A 23,959-nucleotide genomic window follows, 5' to 3' on the forward strand; every position below is an offset into this window, starting at 1 on the left:
AAAAAAATTAATTCCCAACCTCTTTGTAGTCTATATATATATAGATATATATATATACACACACATATCATTAGATTTCACAACTGTCATTTTAGATGTTATATGGTACAAGATAATGCAGCATGAAGAGAGCAGAATACAAAGCTGTACATTCACATAGAAAACAGTCTCACTGTTACCAAAGGGGAAAAATGGGGGAGGGATAAACGGAATTTGGGATTAACAGACACACAGTACTATATATAAAACAGATAAATAACAAAGGCAACAGGGAACCATATTCAATACCTTGTATAATGGAAAAGAATCTAAAAATTATATATATATAATATACATATAACTGAACCACTTTGCTGCATACCTAAAACACTGTAAATCAACTATACTTCAATTTAAAAATTTTTATATTAAAAAACTGTATATTCAGTATGATGTCAACTATGTAACAGATCTCTTTAACCTAAAAAGTCTGTTAAAAAATATACAGGGTTTTCCTCCTGGGCCACAAAATTCATTTTTTGGTATATTCATTTTTTAAGATGATTTTTAAGAGCAGTTTTAGGTTTATAGCAAAATTGAGGGGAAAGTACAGATTTCCCATATGCCCCTTGCAGAGCCTCCATTATCAACATCACTCACCAGAGCGCTACATTTGTTACAACTGATGACACGTCATCATCACCCAAAGGTCACAGCTGACATTACTCATGGGTGTGGTGCATTCTATGGGTTTGGACAAATGTGTAATGGCACGTATCCATCATTATAGTGCCATGCAGAGGAGTTTCATTGCCCTCAAGATCCCTCTGTGCTCTGCCAATTCATCTCTCCCAGACACAATGCACGGCAACCACTGATTTTTTATTGTCTACATAGTTTTGCCTTTTCCAGAATGTCATATTGTTGGAATCATACAATATGTAGTCTTTTCAAATTGGCTTCCTTCATTTAGTAATATGCATTTAAGTTTCCTCCATGACGTGATAGCTCAGTTCTTTTTAGTGCTGAACAACATTCCCTTCTCTGGATGAACCACTGTTTATCCATTCTTTCTTTCTTTTTTGATATTGTGCTTTCATGTTCATTTAATTCAAAATATTCTTAAAATTTCTTTTGAGATTTCTTCTTTGACCCATCTGTAATTTAGAAGTGTGCTGTTTAATTTCCATGTATTTTAGGATTTTCCAGTTATCTTTCTGATATTGATTTCTAGCTTAATTTCACTGTGGTCTGAGAACAGACATTATGTGACTTATATTCTGTTAAATTTGTTAAGGTGGTCCATCTTGGTGAATGCTCCATGTGAGCCTGAGAAGAAACACTTTTTTATTATACATTTATTTCTATTTACTGAGATGTAATTCACAAACCAAAAATTCACACTTTTAAAGTGTACAGTTCAGTAGATTTTAGTATATTCAAAAAGTTGTGCAACCACCATCAGCATGTAACTCCAGAACATTTTCATCACTTCAGAATTAAATCCTGTAAAATGCAAATCAAACCACAATGAGATAGCACCTGTCAGAATGGCTATCATCACAAGAATACAAATAACAAATGTGTTGTTGGCGAGGATGTGGAGAAAAGGGAATGCCTCTACACTGTTGGTGAGAAGGTAAATTGGTGCAGCCACTGTGGAAAACAGCATGGAAGTTTCTCAAAAAGTAAAACCAGAACTACTATATGACTCAGTAATTCCACTCCTGGGTATATATCTGAAAAAAATTAAAACACTAATTCAAAAGACACACGCACCCCAATGTTCATAGCAGCATTATTTACAATTGCCAAGACACGGAAGCAACCTAAGTGTCCATCAACAGATTAATAGATGAAGAAGATGTGGTGTATATATAACGGAATACTACTCAGCCACAAAAAAGAATGAAATAATGTCATCTGCAGCAACATGGATGGACTTGGAGGCTATTATGCTAAGTGAAATAAGTCAGACAGAGAAAGACAAATACTGTGTGATATCACTTATATGTGGAATCTAAAAAATACAGCAAACTACTGAATATAACAAAAAAGAAGCAGACCCACAGACAGAGAGAACAAAGTAGTGGTTACCAGTGGGGAAGGGGAAGTGGGGAGGGCAACATGGGAGTGGGAGGTACAAACTACTAGGTGTAAGACAGGCTCAAGGATGTGTTGTACAACACGGGAAATAGAGCCAATGTTTTATAATAACTGTAAATGGAAAGTAACCTTATATAATTTTTTTTAATTAATTAAGAAAAAACTTTCTGGAGAAAAAAATGAAATCTTGTGGTATTAGAAGTCAGTACAGAAAGAGTTAACATAGCAGGCCTGGACTGCTTATCCTTAGAAAGGCCTGATTGCAAAATAAGCCTTAGGCTGGCATCTAGGAACTTGGATTCAGGAAGTAAACAATGAGGATTATGCTAAACACCTGCTTCCCTTCCTGGAGCAAGGAAATTTTGGTACCTGCGAGGGGTAGGATGCCTATGTGACTACCCACCAATATCAAACCTGCACCGAGCCTGGAAAGAAGTCCCTGATTGGCAACATTTCACATGTGTCCCATCTTGTCGCTGGGGGAATTAATTAAGTGCTGTCTTTGTGACTCCTCTGGAACAGAGCCCTTGAAAGCTTGTGCCAGGTTTTCCAGATCTCATCTCATGTGCCTTTTCTCTTTGCTGATTTGGCTTTGTACCTGTCTGTTGTAAGAAATACAAGTTATGAGTGCAACTAAATGCCAAGTCCTGTGAGTCCTCCTAGGAAGTCATCAAACCTGGGGTGGTCTTGAGCACCCTCAACACACAGTGGCTTCCCCAAAGGAAGAAGTAAAATTAACTCTATTTGCAAATGACATGATCTTGTAGGTAGAAAGAATAAGGAATTCACATAGAGACACAAACACAATAAAACCTTTTAGTACTAATCAGCAAGTTCAGGAACACTGTAGTTTATTAGATCAACATACAAAAATCAATTGTATTTCATTGTGCAAAGTATAAGTGCAAACTTTATACTCTGAAAACTACAGAACATTGAAGGAAATTAAAGATGATCTAAATACATGGAAAACCATCCCATATTCCTGAATTGGAAGACTTTCTATTATTATGGTGGCAATACTCCCCTAATTGATATACAGATTCAAAACAACCCCTATTAAATTCCTAGCTGGCTTGTTTTTTTTTTTTTTTCTGTCAGAAATTGACAGGTTGATCTTAAAATTCACGTGGAAGTACATGGGAGGTAGGTCAAACAAAACAATCTTGAAAAAACGAACAAAGCTGCAGGACTCACACGTCCCAGTTTCAAAACTAACTACACGAAGCTACAATAAAAACAAGACGGTGTGGTATTGGGATAAGGACAGACATAAAGATCAGTGGACTAGAATTGAGAGTCCAAAAATTAGCCCATATATCTATGGCCAGTTGATTTTTGACAAGGACAAGACAATTTAATAAGGAAAGAATAAACCTTTTCAACAAATGGTGAGGGGACAACACCATAACCACATTCAAAAGAATGAAGTTGGACCCCTACCTTAACATCATATACAAAAATTAACTCAAGATGGACCAAACATTGAAATATAACAGCTAAAACAATACAACTCCTAATATAAAATACAAGAATAAATCTGTGGGACCTGCATTAAGCAAAGCCTTCATATATATGATATCAAAAGTACAAGAAACAAACAAACAAAAGTACAAGAAACAAAAGAAAAAAATTAAATTTCTATGCTTCAAAGGACATTAAGAACAAAGTGAAAAGACAATTCACAGAAAGGGAGAATATTTGCGAATCATTATCTGTTAAGGAATATTTATCTAGAATACATAAAGAACACTTCCTAAGTAATAATTTAAAAAAGCAAATAGTACAATTAAAATGGGCAAAGGATTTGAATAGACATATCTCCAAAGAGGATATAGAACTGGACAATCAGCACATGCAAAGATGCTGAACATCATTTAGTCATTATGGAAATGTACATCAAAACCACAATTAGATACCACTTCACACACACAGGGATGGCTATAATGAAAAAGGTGGACAATAAGAAGTGTTAGCAAGTATGTGGACAAATTAGAACCCTCATACATTGTTCATGGGAATGTAAAATGGTTCAGGACCTGTGCAACATAGTTGTGCAACTCCTCAAAAAGTTAAACAGAGAGTTACCGCATGATCCAGCAATTCTACTTCTAGGTCTATACCCCAAAGAAATGAAAACAAATACCTACACAAAAACATGTACAGGAATGTTAATAGCATTATTCATAATAAGCAAAAGGTGGAAACAACACAAATGTCCATCAACTGAAGAATGGACAAACAAGAAGTGGTGTATCCATATGATGGAGTATTATTTGGCAATAAAAAGTAATGAAGCACTGATACATGCTACAACATGAATGGATCTTGAAAACATTTTGCTAAATGGAAGAAACCACAAAATTATGTGACTCCAGTTGTATAAAATATCCAGAATAGGCATGGAGAAAGAGACAGAAAGTAGATCAGTGGTTGCTCAGGGCTAGGGGAATGGGGCAATTGGGAAGATGATGGCTGAAGGGTATAGGGTGTCTTTTAGGAATGATAAAATGCCCCAAAATTGATTGCAGTGATGGTTACACAACTCTTGAGTGTGCTAAAAACACTGAATTTTACACTTCAAATGACTAAATTGTATAGTAGGTGAAACATATCACAATAAAGCTATTACAAAATAACAAATCAAGGAAAGAATTGGTGTTTGTAAGAAAAAAGGTCATTTGAGCAAAGGATGCACTTTTTCTACTTCTCCTTCCAAAGGACTTTAAACATGAAAAACCAGTAGAAGTGCGCTTACCTTTTGGAAATGTATGTTAAGGAAAAATGATAAAGGTTTTGCATAAAGATAAACCACAATGACATCACAGAATCAGTAAGTTAACGTAGTGGCTATATTTTGGTGTTATCTTGGGTGATGTACTTGTATAAAATTCTGATTTTTTTTTCACACAAATAAATACTTCTTATAGAGGTAACAGAGCCCAGTACTTTCGAGTGCATGCTTCAGAGATGATGCCTATATGCCAATTCCAACACTACCATTTACAAGTTGTATGACCTTGGACAAGCTGCTTAAACTCTGTGTCTCAATTTCCTTTATTGATAAAATGGAGAAAATGATAGTACCTATTTCATAGTGTTACTGTAGAAGAGTGAAGTTGTTAATACAAGCCAAGTATTGGAACGGTGCCTAGATTGTGATAAGTGCTCAATAAACGTTGGCCACTGTTAAAGAAGAAAGAGAAAACAATATTACAATTTAAAAGGTTTAGCGTACAAGCGAGCATTCAGGCAGTGGCAGACAGTGATTGGTCAGCATCGTGGTTCTGCAAAGGTTTTCATTCCCACCTTCCCCAAACAGCCACGACTGCTTCTAGGTCACAATACCACTCCCATCTTTCAGTTCATCTGCAAATAGCGGACTAGGTCACAGTTCCTTATCTATATCTGTAGGTCTTGTATAGAAGGAAAATGCTGAGATGATATAAATCTTTGAATGTAAAAATTGAACTTTCAAGTTTGAAAAACAGGGAGGAATTTCCCCTTATTGGTCCCATGGGGGATTAAAAATCCAGAAAACTCCCTGCTATAAAACACAAAAACATGGTGGGAAAAAGAAAATTAAATTCTTCCTATGCATGGCTGAGCTGGCAGAAAAGACAAGGAAATCCTCAGAGGCCAAAACCATTACCAGGGCAAATATCCTGCGAGAAGCCAGCTGAGAAGAGCAGTTGCCCCAAGGCAGCTGCCAAATCCCAGGAGACTTAGAACCTGGTTTTTTTTTTTTGGGGGGGGGGTGTTTTTTTAATTAAAATATAGCCAGTTTACAATGTTGTGTTAATTTCTGGTGTACAGCATAATGTTTCAGTCATTCATATACATACATGTATTCATTTTCATATTCTTTTTCATTACAGGTTACTATAAATACTGAATAGAGTTCCCTGTGCTATACAGTATCAACTCGGTGTTTATCTATTTTATATATAGTAGTTAGTATCTGCAAATCTCAAACTCCCAAATTATTCCTTCCCACTCCCTTCCCTCCCTAGTAACCATAAGTTTGTTTTCTATGTCTTTGAGTCTGTTCCTGTTTTATAGATAAGTTTGTTTGTCTTTTTTTTTTCAGATTGCACAGTGATATCATATGGTATTTTTCTTTCTCTTTCTGGCTTACTTCACTTAGAATGACAATCTCCAGGTCCATCCATGTTGCTGTAAATGGCATTATTTTATTCTTTTTTTATGACTCAGTAGTATTCCATTGTATAAATATACCACAACTTCTTTATCCAGTCATCTGTTGATGGACATTTAGGTTGCTTCCGTGTCTTGGCTATTGTATACAGTGCTGTTATGAACAATGGGGTGCATGCATCTTTTCAAATTAGAGTTTCCTCCAGATATATGCCCAGGAGTGGGATTGCTGGATCATATGGTAACTCAATTTTTAGTTTTTCAAGGAACTTCCATAGTGTTCTCCATAGTGGCTGCACCAATTCACATTCCCACCAACAGTGTAGGAGGGTTCCTTTTTCTCCACACCGCTCCAGCATTTATTACTTATAGACTTTTTGATGATGGCATTCTGACCAGTGTGAGGTGATACCTCATTGTAGTTTTGATTTGCATTTCTCTGATAATTAGTGATATTGAGCATTTTTTCATATGCCTATTGGCCATTTGTATGTTTTCATTAGAGAATTGCTTGTTTAGTTCTTCTGCCCATTTTTGGATTGGGTTGTTTGGCTTTTTATTTTTATTAAGCTGTATGAGCTGTTTAGATATTCTGGAAATTAAGCCCTTGTCAGTTGTGTCATTTGCAGATATTTTCTCCCATTCCATAGGTTGTTTTTTTGTTTTGCTTATGGTTTCCTTTGTTGTGCCAAAGCTTGTAAGTTTAATTAGGTCCCATTTGTTTACTTTTGCTTTTATTTCTATTGCCTGAGTAGCCTGCCCTAAGAGAACATTGCTAAGATTTATGTCAGAGAACGTTCTACCTATGTTTTCTTCCAGGAGGTTTATAGTGTCTTGTCTTATGTTTAAGTCTCTAAGCCATTTTGAGTTTATTTTTGTCTATGGCGTGAGGGAGTGTTCTAACTTCATTGATTTACATGCTGCTGTCCAGTTTTCCCAACACCACTTGCTGAAGAGACTGTCTTTTCTCCATTGTATGTTCTTGCCTCCTTTGTTGAAGATTAATTGACCATAAGCGTGAAAGACTTATGTGTGGAGAACTACAAAACATTGATTAAGGAAATTAAAGATGACTTAAAGAAATGGAAGGATATCCCAGGCTCTTGGATTGGAAGAATTAATATTGTTAAAATGGCCATTCTACCCAAAGTAATCTAAGGATTTAATGTGATCCTTATCAAATTATCCAGGACATTTTTCACAGAACTAGAACAAATAATCCTAAAATTTATATGGAATCACAAAATACCCAGAATTGCCAAAGCAATACTGAAGAACGAAGCTGGAGGAATAACCCTCCCAGACCTCAGACAATACTACAGAGCTACAGTAATCAGAACAGTGTGGTATTGGAACAAAAACAGACATATGGATCAATGGAACAGAATAGAGAGCCCAGAACTTGGTTTTAATGGTCATGCATTGGTGGAGATTCAAAGCTGACAGCACTGGGAATCACACAAGAGAAAATACAGAAGACTATCTGTATAACCTGTGAGTAGGAGAGAGGATATTTTAAACAGGATACAAGAAGCACAAAGCTTAAAGGAAAAGACTGATGATCTAGGTGCATTAAAGTGAAAATTTTCTTTAAACAAAAGACATCATGAAGAAAATGATGACAAGCTACAAAGTAGATGCAAATATTGCAATGCATATAAGTGACAAACAAATTGTTATCAAGGATGTATAAGAGATTTTAAGTCAATCAAAAACAGACAAACCAAGTGATAGAAAAATGGGAAAAAATAAAACAAGCAAGTATTTCACAGAAAAGGAAATAGCAATGATCACTAAGCATTTGAAAAGATCCTCGCCTGCATTTGTAATGTGGAAAACAGATTCCAAGGACAGTAAGATAATCTTCTATACCTACCACTCAAACAGTAATTTAAAAAGTTGACATTAGCAAGCACCTATATGTGCAATAACATAATCATTATAGATATGTTTTGGTTTTGGCTATGGCTCTTACCACAGATTTCTTTTCTCATGAAGCATCCATTTGGAAAGACCACATTAAAAATTGTTTTAATGATACCCGAAAGAAAACATATCATGGAGAGTTTTACCCTGATAGAGCTGAAGAGTAAATTAGGTGGCTTGACACAGGCTAAAATGGAAAAAATAAAAATCAGTTAGATGTGACAATAAAGATCAAAGGAACTCTGCGTTCAACACATGGATAATGTTAACACGAACATTCGGAAGTGGGGCCTGAGTGAGTACCTACTATGCATTCAGCGTTGTTTTAGGACTTGCTTACACAGCACATAAGAATGACTAGGTTCCAATTCGGGGAAGAACGTCCACAGAGCTGGCTGTCCTCAGATGCTCAACCTTTTAATTGTGCTTTGAAGGAAGAAACCGTGGGCTGACTTACCCCTAAGTAGCACGGAGAGGAATTCTAAGGGAAGATGGGAATCGGAAGGAAGGAATGAGAGGCTGGAAGGAGAGAGCAGGAACAAATCAGGAATCCACATTTCAAAACAACTTTAAGTGTCTTTTTCATTTACCTATCAGCCACTCTAATCATTCATGTATTTCTTCTTTCAACAAACCTTTGTTAGACTCCCTTCTGTTGCCCAGCATTGCCAGGGGCAGAGAAACCAGTGAAGACACTGGCCCAGCCTCGCGGGCTCTTCATCCAGGAGTGGGAGGCAGTTACAGCCCTGCGCACGGAGTGTTACAATAGTGTTGAGTCCAGGATACCATGAGTACACAGAGAAAGGACATCTAGCACTAAACTGATAAAACAGAGGACGTACAAAAACTGGGGGAAAGTGCTTTCATGGCCTAACCTGTGCTGAATACCTCCTGGGACTCAATTTCAGCATATGAGTTAGAGGTCATGGCTCAATGTTATACTAAGATCGATGGACTCCGACCTGCTTCCAAGGAGAGGGGTAACTGGCAGCAAGCTCCCTCATCTTTTCATGGATGCAACAAATGAAGGGGAACTATTCACTCCTGTAACTTTTGCCAACTACCACTGCTTATGTGTTTCTGTACGTGCACAGTGTGCAGATGTGGAAATAATAAGTATGCAGTTAAAATGGGTGGTTTTGAAAGTTCGTTCCACCATCTTTAGATGGTACATCTACCAAGTTTCATCCTATCATTGACTTGTAAAGTCAATATGCAATCTGAGGAAGCTCACGCTGATAAGAAAAGGTTAAAACTGCTGTGTGGAGCCTTTATTTACTCTTCTCCAGTACGAAAGCTCTTTTGTGACTAGATCATGTATCTTTTAAAATTTACAGTCTATGAAAATTGACAAAATCTTCGCTCAATGCCAGAACTCTGGTAAAAGGGCTCTTTAAAATGTATATATGTATATGTATATATAATACACATATTTCATGTATGTTTCATACAATTACACGTCATCTTTAAAACTATACATTACCTGTTATGAAAATAAATGTCTTTGAGAATTAGCTTCTTTGGGTACTCATGAAAGCAGTTTTTAAAAAACTTCTTCCTCACACAATTTTGAATGTTCCAGATTATTTCTTCACAATAGAAATTTGGGGGGGGGAAGCACGTAAATCAAAGGGATATCACTTAATTTATCCAAATCATACTTACTCAAGTACCCCCAGTGCAAATGAGCAGGGACATGTTAGAACATGAGCTTAAAAACAAAATGATAGTACCCAACCACCATAGCCACGGCCATCACTAGATAAGTCTAAACATACTAGCTTAGCAACAGGTAAATATTAACATTTTTACTATAGCATCAGGCTTTTTGAGAGCAGCTATTTAAAGCACAAGCTATAAAAGAAGACAAGATGACCCACTAATGTCAGAACTCACAATATCCATGTAGACATATGACTAAATGCCAGATCTCCTATTCCGTGGCTATTCATCTCTTCTTGGGTTCAGAAAATCTATTTTGAAATACACAGCATCTACAATGGTAAATCCGATTAAAATGACTTACTTTAGCTTATAAAGCATGCAAAGGAACACACAACATCGGTTAACGGTCCTAGGAAAGTATAAGAAAGGAAGCAAAACTGACCCTCTTTTGTAAACTAAGTGCAAAATGACAAAGACAGGGCCACCGCTTTTTGCTCTGTGACTAATCACGTGATCCGGCTGGCAAGTGGAAACTCAAAGATGTCTGTCAACTCCACATATTACTTTGAAGTGTCATCAAAGACTCTAGGAACACCTAATCACACCATTTCAGTTTAAATTGAGGAATTATTATTTAAAATAACTCCCAATGGTTTTTCTTGTCATCAGACTGTATATTGAACAGCTAATTCTCCAACTTAACTACCAGTGGCACAGGACTTCGAATGAAACTTTGATGAACAGAGAGCTCAGGGTCCCTGAATGTTCAGTAGCCTCTTTGTGCTCTATGGAAGGAGAAATTTTTAATAATATAACAAGATGATTTTATCTTATATATTTTATGTTCCCTGCACTCTTCTGTGTCTCACAAAGTTCATAATGAAATCACTTTATTAAATAAACACATTCAAATGCAAGTCATGGTTCAACGTAAGGGGGACGATCCCAGTTTGCTAAAATACTTAGATATACATGGGTTCTTTACTGTTGTTCTCACCAGTTAGAAATAAGCTCCTTGTAGGCAGGGGGTTTCGTGTGTTTTGTTCACTGAAATACCCCAACAGTGTTTAGCACGCAGGGGGTGATCAATTCATGTTGAACTGAATTGATGTATCTGTATCTGTAGAAAAAAAATTCCCATGGCCACAAACCCAAACTGTTAGCAGTGTTTTCCTCTGGAGAGTAGGACTCCATTGGGCACAGGGGTGACTTCCACTTATTAGTTTATGAACATGTGTATTACTTAGATGTTTTACAAAGACTGCATATAAATAATTTAGTTTAAAAATATAAGAAAATATTTCTTGGGGTGATTTATTTCACCTGGCATAATAACCTCCAAGTCCATGTCGCCACAAATGGCAAAATCTCGTTTTTTATGGCTGAGTAGTATTCCAATACACATATATGTCACATATTCTTTATCCACTCATCTGTTGATGGACACTTAGGTTGCTTCCATGTGTTGGCTATTGTAAATAATACTGCAGTGAACATTGGGGTGCACCTATCTTTTTGAATTAGTGTTTTTGTTTGCCAAGAGTGGAATTGCTGGGTCATGTGGTAGTTCTATTTTTAGTTTTTTGAGAAATCTCCATACTATTTTCCAGAGTGGCTGCACCAATTTACCTTCCCACCAACAATGTACAAGGGTTCCCTTTTCTCCATATCCTCGCCAACATTTGTTATTTCTGTTCTTTTTGATGACAACCATTCTGACAGGTGTGAGGTCTTGATTTGCATTTCCCAGATGATTAGTGATGTTGAGCATCTTTTCATGTGCCCGTTGGCCATCTGCATGTCCTCTTTGGAAAAATGTCTACTCAGGTCTTCTGCCCATTTTTTAATCAGGTTGTTTGTTTTTTGATGTTGAGTTGTGTGAGCTGTTTATATATTTTGGATATCATTTGCAAATAGTTACTCCCATTCTATAGGTTGTCTTTTCACTTTGTCAATGATTTCCTTTGCTGTGCAAAAGCTTTTAAGTTTAATTAGGTCCCATTTGTTTATTTTTGCTTTTATTTCCTTTACTTTAGGAGATGAATCCCCTCAAAAAAGTATTGCTACCATTTATGACAAAGAACTTTCTGCATCGGTTTTCCTCTAGGAGTTTTAAGGTTTCTGGTCTTACATTCAGGTCTTTAATCCATTTTGAGTTTATTTTTGTATATAGTTTTAGAGAATGCTCTAATTTCATTCTTTTACATGTAGCTGTCCAGTTTTCCCAGCACCACTTATTGAAGAGACTGTCTTTTCCCCATTGTATATTCTTGCCTCCTTCATCATAGATGAATTGACCATAAGTGCATGAGTTTATTTCTGGGCTCTCTATTCTGTTCCATTGATCTATGTGACTGTTTTTGTGTCAGTACCATACTGTATGATAACACTCATATGTGGCATCTAAAAAATACAACAAACTAATGAATATAACAAAAAAAGAAATAGACTAACAGATATAGAGAACAAACTGGTGGTTACCAGTGGGGTGAGGGAAGGGGGAGGGGCAATATAGGGGTAGGGGAGTAAGAGATACAAACTATTATGTATAAAATAAGCTATAAGGATATATTGTACAACACAGGGAACATAGGCAATATTCTATAATAACTATAAATGGAGGCTAACCTTTAAAAATTGTGAATCACTATACTATACACCTGCAACCTACATAATACTGTACATCAACTACACCTCAATTAAAAATAATAATAATATAAATCAAATTAATCTGCTAAACCAAATTGAAGCCAAATATTAAAATCCTTTTGACTCAACCTTGACCTGGTATGTATTGGAAAAGTCATTATTAATCAGTTAAGACTGGAAATAAACATTTGTGGTTTTCTAGTATTACAAAGCAAGAATGACTATATGCTAAATCAGCGTTTCCCCAACTTGGCCCCTGGGGAAAAATCATCAGAGAGGTTTGAAAAGAATGCAGATTCCTGGGCCTCATCCTAAATTAGAATCAGAAGGGAGACAATGGAACCTGTATTCTACCCTGAAGGCCAGGCAACTCTTATAACCAGACAGCGTGGATGACAGCGTGCACTAGAGCAGCAGCTGACCAATTACAGCTTGGGGACCAAAACCAGCCTGCTCCTTGTTTTTGTAAATAAAGCTTTACTGGAACAGAGAAAAAAAAATAAAACATAAGAAAGTGGAAAAATAAAAGATAATCCTTTACAAAAAACAAAGCACACACACACACAGAAAAAAGACACACCTAAAGCACTAGGCAAGGAAGAGAGACATTTTTAAAAGGAGAAATTAAAAAGAGGAGGAACCAAGAGGAGAGAGGGACGAAAGGGAGGGGGCCAAAAAGCACAGGAGAAAAAACGAAGCACAGAGGGTGGGCGGTGTCAGGGGGAGACCCTCCCCCTCAAAAGCATGGTGTCCAGGTGGCTGGGCCTCACCTGTGTCTCCTGTAGGTGCTGAAGAATGCAGCCGTGGAAAGCTTTTTCTTCCTTCCCACTTAAGATTAAAAACTACCCAATAGAGACAGCATCTTTTCCTTGTACAGCTGCCATTGTCTTGGCAACCCGCCTAACAATCACTGCCTAGTGAATTCATGACTCCGGAACCCAATACATACAGGTAACTTTTGAGAAGGACTGAATCATTCCGTAAAGAGAACGACATATGTGGTGATCCACTGTATGTAAAAATCGGGATAATTAATCAGGATAAGTAACGTTTTTCCTGCTTAAAGAATCAGCCAGTCCACAGTAGAGCTGGCCCCAGCTGAACCGGCTAGCCGCTGCAATCAACTTTCCTGCCACAGGGAGGGGGATTACACATTTGACTGAAAAATGGTCTCGTCCAGCCTGGAAAGATGTTTGCCGATTCCTGGTCAACGTGCCTCTCACTTTCCCTGTGTTAAGCCACCCTAGTCCCACACAGACTCGCAGGCCAAATGCTGAATCACAAACACTAAGGCAACTGTTTGTGATTATATTTTGTTGTTGTTGTTGTCTTCATTTGTGATTTTGTTTGCCCTTTGGAGAACTCACATGGATGTTTTTGGCCTCTTAAGCTTTTAGCGGGGGTCTCTAGAATAATTCCCATAATAAGAATAAATTAATATATCGTAATCCTTCTAAATTCATGAAAATCTGTAGGTGAATAATCATACAGTGTGAGCACTGATGGGCCAGAGAAGCATTAGAGTAAATAATTCCCAAATATCTGAAGTATAAATGTCCTACTTGGGGACATCTCAATTTGTACACCTATAAAAAATGAGGTTCAGACATTCCCTAAATTGATCTACAGATTCAGTGCAATCCCTAGCAGAATCCTGGCTCATTTTTATGCAGAAAATAAATTGTTAAATAAATAAATAATCCTAAAATTAATATGGAAATGCAAAGGTCCCAGAATAGGCAAAACCATCTTAAAAAAGAAAAAAGTTGGAAAATTCATACTTTCCAATTTCAAAATTTAGTGCACAGCTACAGTAATCAAGACAGTGAAGACAATGTGATACAGGTATGATGACAGACTTATGGATAGACCAATGGAATGGAACCGAGAATCCAGACATAAACCCTTGTATCTATGGTCAACTGGTTTTAAACCAGGCTACCAAGACATTTTCTTAGGGAAAGAATATTCTTTTCAACAAGTGGTGCTGGGAACACCTGGATATGTGCACATGGTTAAAAGAACGAAGTTGTATCCCTAGCTCACATCACACACAAAAATAACTCAGATGGATCAAAGACCTAAATGTAGGAGCTAAGACTATAAAGCTCAGATGAAAACATAGGTGGGATTCTTTGTGACCTTGGATTAGGCAATATTATCTTATATATAACACCAAAAGCATAGAAGACAATAGAAAAAAGAGGTCAACAGGTATAAGAAAAGATGCTCAGCATCACTAATCATCAGGGAAACGGGAATCAAAACCACAATGGGATATCAGCTCACACCTGTCAGAACAGTTATTACCAAAAAGACAAACAATAACAAGCATCGCTGAGGATGTGGAGAGAGGGAACCCTTGTGCACTGCTGGTGGGAATGTAAACTGGTACAGCCACTGTGGAAAATATAGTGAAGATTCCTCAAAAAATTAAACATACAACTACCATATCATCCAGCTATTCCACTTCTGGGTATATATCTGAAGTAAATGAAATCACTATTTTGAAGAGATATCTGCACCCACATATTCATAGCAGTGTTATTCACAATAGTTAAGATACGGAAACAACCTAAGTGCCCATCAATGGATGAATGGATAAAGAAGATGTTGTATATACACAGTGGAATATTATTCAACCATTAAAAAGGAAATCTTGTCCTTTGAGACAACATAGATGGTTCTTGAGGGCATTATGCTAAATGAAATGTCAGATAGAGAAATACAAATATCATATGATCTCACTTATATGTGGAATCTAAAAAAAAAACAAAACAAAACTCAGAGAACAGATTGGTAGTTGCCAGAGGCAGGAGATAGGGGGTGGGAGAAATGGGTAAAGGGGGTCAAAAGGTACAAACTTCCAGTTGCAAAAAAAATAAATCGTGGGGATGTAACGTACAGCACAGTGACTATAGCTGATAATATCATACTGCATACTTGAAAGTTGCTAATAAAGTAAATCTTAAAAGTTCTCATCACAAGAAAAAAAGTTTGTAATTATGTATGGTGATGGATGTTAATTTAATTACTTATTGCAGTAACCACGGTAACCACTTCCAATATATACAAATATCGAAACATTACTTTGTACACCTAAAACTAATATCAGTTATACCTCAATAAAAAAAGAATTGAAAGCAGGGACTCAAACAGAACAAAAAAAAAAGAGAAAATAGGCAAATTTGACTTCAAAGTTAAAAAAGGTATGTGCTTCAAATGAAACCATCAAGGAAAATGAAATACAACTCACAGAATGTGAGAAAATATTTGAAAATAAAATATCTGATAAGGATTCTTGAATCCAGACTATATAAAGATCTTACAACTAACTAAACAGTAAAAAGAATAAGAATAGCCCAATTTAAAAATGGGCAAAGAATCTGCATAGACATTTATCCAAAGAAGATACACAAACGGCCAATAAGCACCTGAAAAGGTGCTCAATATCACTAGTCATTCGAGAAACGCAAATCAAAATCACAATGTGAAACCACTTCACACCCACCAGGATGGCTGGAATCAAAAAGACAGAGATTAACAAGTCCGGAGAAGGATGTGGAGAAAATGGAACCCTCACACAATGCTGGTGGGAGTGTAAAATGGTACAGCCACTTTGGGCTTCGGAAGTCTGGGAGTTCCTCAAAAGATTAAACATACAGTTACTTTATGGTCTAGCAATCGCACTCCTGGATACTCAAGAGAAGTGAAAACATGTCTACACACAAACTTGTATAAGAACGTTCATAGCAACATTATTCATGATAGCCGAAAGGTGGAAATAATTCAAATGTCCATCAGCTGAGGAATGGATAATTAAAATGTGGTATATAGCTACACAGTGCCGTCATATTCAGCCAGATAAAAGAATGAAATACTGATACATGCTGCAACATGAATGAAACTTTAAAACATTATGCTAAGTGAAAGGAGCCAGTCACAGGAGATGGTATATGATGATTCTGTTTGTCAGAAATGTCTGGAACAGGCACATCTATAAACATAGAAAGTATGTGAGTGGCTGCAGGAGCTGGTGGGAAGGGCGGCTGGGAGGAAACGGGGTGGGGGGGTGATGGCTAATGGGCATGGGGCTCTCTTTTGGGGGTGATGGGGATGTTCTCAACTTGTGGTGATGAATGCACAACTCTAATTATACTAAACTCACTGAAATGTGTATTTTAAATGGCTTCATTGTAAGGGATGTGAATTATATCTCAATAAAACCATTAAAAAAAAAAACTAGAATGGGATCTTGTTTCTCCCACTTGTCCTCTTGTTAACAAAACTCTCTTCTGTTTCTCCTCGCTGGAATGGCTCCCCTTCCCTTTTCAAATTAGTACAAAAAAATTATCTGAAAACAGAACAGACATATGTCCATCAAATTGCTGACTCATAATTTTCCAGAGACAAATACACATATTTAAATTATAAGTGCTCCTAAAAAGTCTGCTTTCCTAGCATCTACAGGGCTAACCAGCTGACTTAACCTCTTCATGGCAGAGGTGACGATATCATTGATAAATATCGGGAAGAAAATCAGAAAGGAGATAATCTTCCTTTAGGACTAAATTTCAATATATTAAAATGTCCCTATATTTGCTAATTCAGCTATTTTCTAAAGCCCCGAATTTTATTGTTGAGTATACACTGGTCCTTCCAATTTGTCATCAGGCTTTGATTTTTCCATTAAAATGTGATTTTTTAATGAAAATTACATTATGTATTGAAAATGACAGGAGGTAACTGAACAAAGGGCTTCTCAAATGGAAAGCAATAGTGGCTGCTTAGCATTGCTGCTGGAGAAAGAATAAGATGGGAAGGAATTCGTCTGCAGCACGAATTTAAGTCGTCAGTGACTAAACTACAGTTTTCTTACACCCACAAAGAAGAAGCATTTAACACTGATGTTGCAGTTTCTCTCTTTGGAGAGCTTTAATCATAGACCTCCTCTTTCCCCCCAGGCATAGATTATGTTGGTTCCAGACTGTGAGCAAAGGAACATGAGTCAAAGTGACCTGGGAGCAAATCTGACGGTGCAAACATTTAAACAACAAACCACAGAAATGATCTTTTTGGAGCACATCTTTCTCTTGTGCTTTCGTAAATGTGGCTCTGGGAGGAAGTCACCCCCAAGTCTTCACTGGTGCGAAGCAAACATCTCTTCTGACTGATCTCTTCTCTAGCTAGGCTCACTCAGCCAGGCTTTAAATACCACCTCTGAGGTGGCTGACTCCCAAATGTACATCCTCCCCCTGGGTCCCTTCCTTGAAGGCCAGATTCCTGTATCCATTTTCCTACCCAGCATCTCGCATGGATGTCGAATAGGTGCCTCCAAGTGTCGGCAAGTACCAAACCAAACTTCTGACCCTCCTGATTTCCCTGACAAGCTGCTCCCCCTGTAGGCACCTCCATCTCCACTGATGACAATTCCTGCCATCCACTTGCTCAGGCCGAAGTTCTTACAGTCAGTCTTCCTTGACTGCTCTCTTCCTCTCAGAGCCCACATCCAAACTATTAGCAAATCGTTGGGGGTCTACCGTCAAACTGTACTCAGACTCTCAGCCCTGCTCACCACCCTCATTATCACCTCTCTGGTTCAGGCCACCACCATCAACCCTAAGAGCTTCCTAATTGGCTGCCCCGTTTTCCCCTTCATCTCCCCTTTGCCTTATTCTCCACACAGCATCCAGAGCAGTGTAAGTCACTCAAGGTTTGCTCAGACCTTCCTACGGCTCCTCATCTGACCCAGTAAAAGTCAAAGTCCTTAGCAAGCCCTATGTGATCCAGACCCATTACATCTCTGACTTCATCACACACACACTGCTTCAGCCACACTGGTCCTCTTCCCGTTCCCTGAACTTGTCAATACTTTCTAATCTCCAGGCCTTTACTTCTGATTGTCCCCTCTGCCCAGAAACCTCCTCTGGAGCCCCCTGACCACGTTCTCACCTCCCTTAGGTCTTTGCTCAATGACAAGAAGTCGGGTGCATCCTTCCATTTGTCATGCATATACAATGAGGGGAGGGTTTGGGTGAAAAATAAATGAGAGGAAGGGCTGTGATGCTGGCCTCTTGCCAGGAGTGAACCACCTCCAGGACAAGACCTTGGCAGCAATCAGACAGGAGGCATCTCCCTGGGGGGGCGGACCCCCACTTCTGCCCTGGGGCAGGTGAGGAGCAGGTTTCTTACTGAGTCTTCAGAGGGTACTTGCTGGAGAAGATGCTGTATTGGGACAGTTGCCTTCAAGCCTCTGGGGCAACATCTAAGACTGAAGTGCCTCCTAGTGCCAAGCACTTGCAGGCGTGCCTGAGAAATACAATGGATAAAATGCATCTCGATTTTCTGGTAGACTGTGAGCACACTTCTTTGTTTTACAAGAAAGCAAAATATGACAATTGCATATATTGTGATACCACAATTTACAAGAGAACACAAGTTTACTGTAGCTTATGTAACAGCATCAACTCTCCAGGACACAATGAGAACTAGAAAAGATAAATAAAAAGCTTTTAGGAATAGAAACAGACTCACAGAGGACAGACTAGTGGTTACCAGCAGGGAGAGGGAAGGGGATTAAGAGGTACAAGCTACTAAGTATAGAATAAGATACAAGGAAGTAACATACAGCACAGGGAACAGTCAATATTTTGTAATAACTTTATATGGAGTATAATTTATAAAAATATTGAATCACTATGTTGTACACAAATAAATGAATATGATTGTAAGTCAACTATACTTCAATTTTTAAAAAAAAAAAAAAGGTTTTATGCGACCAGAAGAGACATCAGAGTCCATGTACCAAAGTTCATATACGTTAGCAGAAGATGATTCCCCACAGCCCTATTCATTGTCTATTTACTCATATTCTGCAGACAAGTCTGACAAGTTTGGTTATCCCGCTTTCTAGCCCATCACAACACATCAGAAGGGGCAATGAAGGAGGGAGCATGGAGGATTAGGCAGTAACTGCTGGTTGGTACAAGGAGTTAAAGTAAGAGCAGCAAGAAACGGCAGCTGACAGGGGATATATGGGAAGATTAGAAAACCAGATGTTGCAAATTAAGAGGCAGAACAACCTGTGCCCCAGTTAATGCAGGAACAAACAGACCCGCCACAGTTTAGGAGCCCTTGAGGCATCACTGTATACAGCAAATTAAAACAACTAATAATGCTATTATAAGGATAATCTTGAGTTATCAAGCAAGGATGCAATTATTTCCAGGTTCAGGAGTCAGGAAGGTAAACACTGCTTTTGAAAAGCTTTCCACCCAAAATGGTTAGAGATTTGGGCGAGGGAAAAAATGAAGCACTTAAAGTGCTGAACCTCAGTTACCCAGAAAGTCAGTGATGTGGAGCAACTCAGCAGTGAGTGCTGCCCAGCAAATGACCCACCATCACTGAAAGACATTTTTATACCATGTTGCAATGTATACTGAATAATCAACTTTTGTTGTGATTTACACATCTTCTTGAGCTAAACTCTGACAAAATCAAATTTGCAGTGAATAGGGCTTCACAGCTCCTTACCTAAGTTATCTGATCAGTATACCTTACATCAGTATAGTCGGTGTTCTTCTGTCCTGCAAGGAATGCAAACCATTTCTTTCCTTTTTTCCCTTTTCCCCCCATCATCAGGTAAGGAAAGTGTGATGAGGAGGGGAACCTCTATTTAAGGGCAAGTTCAAAAGGTAATTTTATAATAAATGTGGGCTACATCTAGGCTAGGCTTTCTGAATTATCAAGATAACCCACGGAAGTAACTGAAGGAAAGAACTTCTGTGCCAGGAGTTGTTTGATGGACGCCACAGATGATTGTAAGAAATAGCATTTGCTTTTTCCCAGCTCCAGACCACATATGCAGAAACCACATACCCAAAACTGAACCCCCAATTTCCTCTTCCTCCTCCATTCCCTGTCTTAATGACATCTCTCCTCACCCCATCACCCTAACCAGAAACCTGGAATTAACCTGGTCTCCTTCCCTGTCCCTCAAACCTTGCAGCTAGTCGCCAAGTCAAATCAATTCTACCTTCTCAATTCCTCAGGCTTCTCCCCATTCCCAGAACCGACTTAGTCCATGCCTTCATCCATCCTTGCCCAGCTTTCTACGACTGCTTTCTTACTGGCCGCCCTACTTACAGTCTTCCTCCTCCCCACTGTGGACTCCACACACTGTCCTCCTACACACTGCCAGCGTGGTATTTGTAAAAGCAGGAAGCCCCACCGTGCGTTGCCACTGTTGACCCCTGCGCACACTGTGCACTGTACAACCCTAGCAAGGGCATCATTCGCGGTTTTGCAGTGCACAGCCTGTACAACCATACGCAGCAGCCTTGTTCCATTCCCCTGTCTACAACACTCCAATGACTCCCCATTGCCCTACAAATAAAGTCAAGCCCTTTAATATACCTTACAAGGCTCTGCCTGATGCAGCCTCTGCTTATCTCTCCAAATTTCTCTGTCCTGTACTTCCCACACTTTACACATTAATCATTAAAAAAAAAAATCCCCAAACCTACCATGCTGACCCCTTTCTGCTTGTTTCTGCACATCTTATTTCCTTTTCCTGGATTATTTCTCCCTGCCTTTCCCCACCACACACCATCCCCATCCCCAGTCCACCCGGAAATTTGTGCGCAACCTTGAAGATTCAATTCATCCATCATCCTCTCCCTGAAGTCTTCCCTTAACTCCCTAAGTAGAGTCAATCATCCCCTTTTCTGGCCGCCCCACACAGATCCTGCACAAGCATGTGTAATTAGCTTATTATACCATAGCGTGTCCTGGTGCGAGCTGTCTCTAAACGGCCATTATTGAAATGACCTCTCAGAAAGTTTTGTACCACAATGAAAAGCTTTGTAAGCATATTTTTAAATAGACGAATATTTTCCAAATATATGAAATCTTTTTCACACGTAAAACTAAGGTGTGTGTCCTAACGGCATAGGTACAAACCACTGCAAAACACTCCGTTGGTCCACACAGAGATGAACATTACTGCTAAAAAGGCTGAAAGGCAGAGAAGTACCGCACGCCCGTGTGAAAGCGCAGCAACTGGTGTCATTTAGGTGCCGTGACGCGTCACGGTGCCCAGGCAACAGGAGCCTGCCTGCGTGCCGGAGGCTTCAGCGGTACAGGAAGATGAAACATCACACAACTATGGAAATAAGAGAAATCACTGGAGGTAGAAATGCCAACTTAAGAGTTCATAATATAGCTAGCTTAATTTTTGTGATAGAGCATACATTTCTCCTATGGCGATTTTTTAAACTCTCAGGAAGATTCAGGAGGGAAAGGACAAGACACAAAGCACTTTCCACATTCTGCTGAGCTGCATGGGTTCCAGTGAGATGCTGCTGTAGCATCCCAAACTGCTTGAGACCTGAAGGCGGGTGTGCCCCATCCCTGCACCCCTCTTAGTGATTTACTACACACGGGAAACAATACTGCCCACCTTGAAAAACCCCAGGCAAGATCTGAAAATGCACAGGCTGCAGCCTTGACTTACTGTGGTCTAACTACAGCGCTTTGTGTGGCTTCCTCTGGATTCATGGGTAGCCCTGAATAAGGAGGGATAGTATTTGGAAGGTGTGGGGAGGGGGGCTACCTGATTTGCGGGAAATTGTCACCAAGTCTATTCTTTGGGTGCCAAACTCCCACTGTAAGGCTTGGAAATTGTTAAGGTAAAACTCTCGACAGGTTCAGAGGAAGACACGTCCATCAACTGCAGTACCTCAAAAACTTGTCTAAAAATCCCTGGCTGAATTTAAGGTACCGGAACTACACCCTATTCCCAGTCTGCATGGCCCCCTAGGAACCTCTCTCAGCCCAGAGCCCACTGCATCTTCCCTGCGGCACCAACCCCAAAGCCTGGCATCTCGGGCGAGGTAAACGTGTGTGCAGCCAGGCTGGCAAGTGACCACGTCCACGGTACCCCGCTCACACCTCACCCAAAGCGCGGCAGTGGCAGTAAAGGATGTGCGGTTTGCTGGCTCTTTTTGTTTATCCTGCCAGGCAAACAAAAACTTCTGCCTTTGTAGTGAGGACCCCAGGAGACAGGAAACTCGGGGACCCGGCTGGAAAGATGCATTAACCTGGGTGAAAGTCGGCGGCGGCACTGTTTCTCTACAACTCCTCCTCCAACGGCGGTGCCCAGGGTCTCCGAATCCCAGCGCCTTTTTGGACTAGGTTTCCCCAAACGTGTTATTCATTCCCCCATCCCCGTTTTTGTAGAATTCAGGCAATACTACAAGGGACCTGTATCCCCGGGAGGCCGGCTTCTGGTCGGCGGGATGCGGAGTTGGCAGGTACCGTCTAGCCCCACCTCTCCGGCGACACACGGGAGCGGGTGAGAAGCGGAGAGGGGACCTAACAGGCCACGGCGGAGACGTCCTCACACCGCCTCCCGGACTTTCTCACGGTCCGCCGGCCGCGCGGCCCGGGGCGGCGGGGAACAACGGCCGGCCGGCCGGCCAAGGGCGCTCGCGGCTGGGAGGGAAGACAAAGTGTGCCCGCCGGCCGGCCGGGACGGAGCGCGGGAGGAGAGCTGCATGCGAGCGGGGCGGGAGGCGGAGGCCGCCCGGCGGCGCGCACAGGCGGGGACGTACCTGCGACGAAGACCGCCTGCAGCAGGCAGAGGTAGCTCTTGCCGTACTTATCGGAAATCCGCACGCGCTGCAGGGCCATGGCCATGTCCACCTGCAGAGGGATGGCCTGGGCGGCCGACATCAACGCGCGGCCGGCCCGGTCCCGAGGCCGGCCCGGCGTCCTGCTGCCCGGCGCGGGGGTCCGCGGCGCCGGGGCCCGGGGCGCGTGCCAGGCGGGCGAGCCTAGGTGGGGCTGGGAGCCTGCGGCCGCCATCCTCGCGCGGGGCTCCGGGCCGGGACCGCCAGCCCGACCCGCCGCCCAACTCCACCCCGCGTCTAGCCCCGCGCGCCCGGGCCCCGCCGGGGGGGTCTGCGGCCCGCCTGTTCGGCCCCGCCGCCCGGCCACCGCGGCCCGCCCTCCCGCGCCCGCTCGCGGGGCCCGAAGCGCCGGAGACCGGGGACTTGCTCGGAGTTTGCGGCTCCGGCGGAGCGCCTCTGGCCGCGGCCGCCGCGAGGGCAACTCCTCCCGGGTGCGCACTCACGCCCCCGCTTAGCTTCCCGGAGGAGGGGAGGCGGGGGAGGGGGAGGAGGCATTCGGGAAGCCTAAAGGGAGAGCCCCTGCGGAGACGCCCATTGTCAGGGGAGGGAAGGCCGGCCTAAGCGAGCACACGTGGTGGGAGGAGATGGCCGGCCTCGCACTCCCATGGCAACTCTTGCAAGTCTCCGCGGTTCCTTAGCATCCGGCCAGCGCTGACCGAGGCAAAGGTTCGGCGCGCGCGGGAGTTGCTCTGCGAGGGCACTTGCGGTAGCCCTACCAGGACTGCTGTCCTTACCGGTGCCGAGAGGAGACTCTCTCTGGAGGGGTCTGTGCTAAAACCAGAATA

The 23,959-nt window shown here is 40.8% G+C and overlaps 1 protein-coding gene across 5 annotated transcripts in view; it reads right to left on the reverse strand.

Moving 5' to 3' along the window:
* MCF2 (MCF.2 cell line derived transforming sequence) overlaps positions 1-23,414 on the reverse strand; it is a 98,821-nt gene extending 75,407 nt beyond the window's left edge. For all 5 annotated transcript variants that reach the window (XM_032476132.1, XM_032476129.1, XM_032476130.1 and 2 more), the window contains exon 1: positions 23,097-23,414. In XM_032476132.1, coding sequence (XP_032332023.1) covers positions 23,097-23,349 — 253 coding nt within the window. In that variant the 5' untranslated portion in view covers positions 23,350-23,414. The remainder of the gene's footprint in view (positions 1-23,096) is intronic.
* Between the last annotated feature and the right edge of the window lie 545 nt (positions 23,415-23,959).

The sequence above is a fragment of the Camelus ferus genome, chromosome X, assembly GCF_009834535.1.
Source record: "Camelus ferus isolate YT-003-E chromosome X, BCGSAC_Cfer_1.0, whole genome shotgun sequence".
Classification (NCBI taxonomy): domain Eukaryota; kingdom Metazoa; phylum Chordata; class Mammalia; order Artiodactyla; family Camelidae; genus Camelus; species Camelus ferus.